At 38.1% G+C, this 4,695-nt stretch overlaps 1 protein-coding gene across 1 annotated transcript; it reads left to right on the forward strand.

Annotated features, from left to right (window-relative positions):
• The first annotated feature begins 1,046 nt into the window (after positions 1-1,046).
• Positions 1,047-2,973, forward strand: ANKRD34B (ankyrin repeat domain 34B). Its single transcript, XM_018565211.1, has one exon. The coding sequence runs from the start codon at positions 1,072-1,074 to the stop codon at positions 2,638-2,640; it is 1,569 nt and encodes a 522-aa protein (XP_018420713.1). The 5' UTR covers positions 1,047-1,071; the 3' UTR covers positions 2,641-2,973.
• Positions 2,974-4,695: the final 1,722 nt, after the last annotated feature.

Below are 4,695 nucleotides of genomic sequence, written 5' to 3' on the forward strand. Positions count from 1 at the left end.
GCTGCTGATAGGTCGATAGCCTAGGAACAGTGAGGGGACTCAATAATTCCCTTGTGGGGTAATCTCATGGCCCATGGCTCCCATGAGTCCCAGCATCAGATCAATTCTGTTTTCTTCCTTCTCATCTTGTATATTAATCTGCAATCCCAGCAGCCCTGCGCACAGGCCCCATCAGTTCAGCAGGGTACCCCACGGAGAGAGGGGACTAGCTAATCATTTTCAGGCGGAGTAATCCCGGGAGCCGTGGCCTTGATGACACGACGCCTGGCTTCCTGATTGGCCGGGAAGCCGGCTCCATGTTCTCTCGTCATGAGGTGACAAGAGAGCATGAAGCCGGAAGTATCGGAAGTATCGGGATAGGCATCGGAGCATTTGGGCGAGTATGAGTACTTGCCCAAATACTCGGTATCGGCATCCCTAATATTTATGTTGAATGCTTTCCCCCTCTGCAAAATAATTTTAACTGGAACACTTTACATCGGTTGGTTGCCAACAAATTTAATAAGGATCCTGGAAATGTAGCCAGGTTAAGTTTAGGAGTCCTAAAGTCAGAATGATGGTAATGATACTTAAAGCTGAACTCCAGGCAGATATAAAAACCACAAATGAATGCATTTTTTTTTCATTTATTCTTCATGAATTCATTATGAATTTTAATTTTTTTTTTTTTTAAATACTAGCAGTGTAAGTACCTGAATTTGACCTGGCATTGGCCTTTTGCTCTATTTTGTACAGCAAAGTTTAGAGTGGGAGAAGGAGAAGCAGCACAAGGAAACCTGCAATGCTCATGTGCTAACAAGGAGCTTGCTTATAGGAGGAGAGGGCAGCATGACAGGGAGATGAGTTTATTTGTCTGCTACCCTTTCCTTCCAGTGTCCAGTCACAGTGCAAACAGAAATTCATATCTCCTGTTTTGTCAGTACGGACTGTGCTGTGGAGAAGCAAGTTCAGCTTTAATAATTATAAGATTGTCTTTATTTAAAAAAAAAACAACATGTAAATATACATGATAAAGTAACTTTATGTCCTTTGTTTTCTTACAGCTGTGAGAGTGAAAAGCTACTACCAACAATGGATGAAATCCTAGATGTGACGACTGAAGGGAACTCTCTTATTAAAGCTGTATACCAGAGCAGACTGCGTCTCACAAGACTTCTTTTGGAAGGAGGAGCTTATATCAATGAGAGCAATGATCGTGGAGAAACCCCGCTAATGATTGCTTGCAAAACTAAGCATGTTGACCATCAAAGTGTAAGCAAAGTTAAAATGATTAAATATCTACTGGAGAATAATGCAGATCCAAACATTCAAGATAAGTTTGGGAAAACAGCGCTTATGCATGCGTGTTTGGAGAATGCAGGTTCTGAGGTGGTTTTCCTGCTGCTGGACAGTGGAGCTGACCCCAGTCTCCAAGACCACACTGGCTTCTCTGCCTTGGTTTATGCGGTCAACTCAGAAGACAAAGAGACACTCAGAATCCTGCTTAATGCTTGCAAGGCTAAAGGTAAAGAAGTTATCATTATAACTACTGATAAATCTCCTTCAGGAAGGCAAAAAACAAGACAGTATTTAAACGTTCCACCCTCTCCAGGGATTGATGACCACAGTTCTCCAAGTCCATGTACATCACCTTCTGAAATTGAGCTTAAAACCTCTCCTACGCCGATTTCAAGTGCTTTTGAAGCAGAAAAAGAACTGTTTAACTTCAAAGAGGCTGATACATCTATTGAATTCAAAGGTTCCTCTGAGCCAGGTTCTCCAACAAAGAAGCCTCATATGATGCATATAGGGGCTAGGTTACCACTCCTACAGAGGTTACATTCTGAACCCTGGCTGAAAATCCCACCATCTCTTCTACATCAACATAAAGTGTCCTCTCTGCAAGAGGAGCTTCAAGATATTACCCCTGAAGAAGAACTTTCTCTTAAAATGAATGGCTTAGTGTATTCCAAGCGCTACTTCACTCGACATCAGAGCATAGATGTGAAGGATCCCACTCATCTTTTAAAAACATTTGATGCCTCTGGTCCGAGGAAACTTTCATATGATGAAATTCATGCACAGTCCCTGTACCCAGAAGCTACACCTAACAAATCAGAGATTCCAGTAGATCAAGATCCTGACTCGGTAAATACGATATCAGTATCAAGCTTGAGGAGCATAGTTCAAAGAAGAAATTTAGGAGCCAATCATTACAGCTCAGATTCCCAGCTCACTAGGTGTCATGGTCCAGCTGTAACAGAGGACAGCAAAACACTTTTGGAGAAGAAGAAGATGTTTTCTCCTCCTTCTCTACTGTCTGGTTCCAGGGAGTCTCTTGAAAGTGTGTCTGTTACACCCTTAAGTAGAAGGAACCATGCCATTCTTGAGAGGCGTGGATCTGGAGCCTTACTTCTAGATCATATTAGTCAAACCAGACCAGGCTTTCTTCCACCACTGAATGTTAATCCCCACCCTCCTATTCCAGACATTAGTCACAGTAAACTATCCAGTGTTACTTTCCCAGGGACAAAACTGCTCGTGCCCTCGGCTCCTCTCTTTCCAAAAGAGTCAAAGAGCAAAAAAATGCTGCTTCGAAGGCATTCAATGCACACAGAACAGATTAAACAACTTGTTAACTTTGAAGAGATTCTTGGCTAAGGCAGGATTTCAAAGCACACATCTTGAAAGTGTTTTACAAGCTTTCTCTCCAGATAGCACCTGCTGCACACAATGCTTTAGACCTTTTCTGTAAAGAAAACAAATCCGTTCAGCTTATGCTGGATAAATTATTCAAGCAGTAAAATGCTTGCTAGTTAGCAGTAATCACAGTTTTCTCTACAATATAAATGAATTGCTGCCCTACATATGCAGTTGACAGTGTAATAGCAGGAATGAGGAACATGAAGTGGGTATGGAGTCACAGTTGACTCTAGCTTCCAGGAATGAAATAGTGGATGGTGCTACAGTTACATCATTGGACACAAACGTCTTGGAATTTAGACCGCTGGGTCCAGGTGTTGAATATGATACAGCTACGTATATTTATCTTGTGGAATTTTAAAACTCAGCCCTGCCTTTTATTAGGTGCATTTGACATGCTTTATTGAAGAACGTTACGTTAAATCTAGGAGTGTACTTAATATTTGATACAATACTAAGTACCTACCTGATTGCACTAAGCAACCTATAGCACTACAAAGCCACACTTGGTTTCATAGCACAAGATTGCATTGATTTATTTATTTAAATGCTTCTACTTATTAAGCATAAGTAAAATATAAATTTACATGCTCATACTCATGGATATGCATGAGTGACTGGGGCATCAATATTCAAGGAGTGTACAGATATATCAATTGACAATTTGTAAACTGTTATGGAAAACTATATGCATGTACATGGCTTAAACTAACAATTAAGAGGACCTTTTTTTTTAAATGATGTTTATTGTAATGAGAATTTTTAAGACAAAACTATTGGAGGGGATTGATTGGTCACATTTAGAACATAACGTTTAAAAAAAACCTTTATGATTATGAATATCTCCTGAGAAGATAATGAGCATGAACTTAATGATGAGGTATGTTGTGCCTTTATTTTATTACTCACTGGCACTCGGAAATGTCCTGGCAAGTTACAAGGCATCGCTACGCGTATGATAAAGAACTTGCCCTCTAGTGGTAACCCAAGGGCACTTTTATGGTATGAATATTTACTGAACATTGTGAAGCATGATTTTGTTAAAGGATTGTCATGTACCCTATCACATTTCAGTAGTTCAGTCAACAACTCAATATAAAATTGAGTGACATGAGCAGTTAACATGGCTCTATGCTGTGATGGGAGTTAAACCAAAGAGCACTGGGCTGGTCTGAGAAAATGTACCAAAAAATGTAAATGTATTCAATATTTAATCAATTCTACATAACCTTAACAACATAGAAAATGCTGATGCTTTACAAGTATTGTTGGGGTTATAAAAATGTATGGAGTTTGCAATAGTATTTGAAGTTTACATTATTTTTAATTTCGAATTGCACCTCCAAAGGGAAACTAAAGGTTTCGTTTAATTGGTTAAATTTGGTTTTCATGGCATTATAACATTGCTGCCTATTTTCATTTATGTTATTGCCAGTGGAGAATTTTGTTAACTATAATGGTGAAGTTATGTGTAAACCTGTGTTGAAATTCATTTTGCATTAAAATGTTTTTGAGGATTGTAAATAATTTGAAAAATCCAACACTGTGCAATGAAAAAAACAACTTTACAATATTAAGGACTGTAACAAAAAGGTATTTTAACTTGAGAATTGATTTTGCTTTATACTAGCCAAGCAAAGGTATATTATTTAATTATTTAAGCCAGGCTCCAAAAAGTCTTAAAACACTGTAAAGATACAGAAGAAACTAATGAACAATTTTTTTGAAAAGCTGTAATGCCAGATGACTGTGCCATGACTGTGCCGAAAGAATCAACCAATGGCCATTTGAAAGGCAGAGCTGGACTTTAGAAAAATGTTACTTTGTCTATGTACAGTAATAGAAGATATTTTTATTTCCTATCAGAACAAATGTTCTAATGTGTTAAGTGTTTATTGAATTACTTTAAGTGTTGATTATGTATAAATGAAAAATAATCCAAAATTATTTATTTATTGCTATGAAGTAGAGAAGATATTTATGACCATAATTTAATATGTAAAAGTGTATTTA

The sequence above is a fragment of the Nanorana parkeri genome, unplaced genomic scaffold, assembly GCF_000935625.1.
Source record: "Nanorana parkeri isolate BGI_ZX_2015 unplaced genomic scaffold, ASM93562v1 scaffold822, whole genome shotgun sequence".
Classification (NCBI taxonomy): domain Eukaryota; kingdom Metazoa; phylum Chordata; class Amphibia; order Anura; family Dicroglossidae; genus Nanorana; species Nanorana parkeri.

What these genes read in the sequence shown, in the direction of transcription:
- ANKRD34B (XM_018565211.1), top strand. Translation starts at nt 1,072, where the DNA reads ATGGATGAAATCCTAGATGTGACGACTGAAGGGAACTCTCTTATTAAA.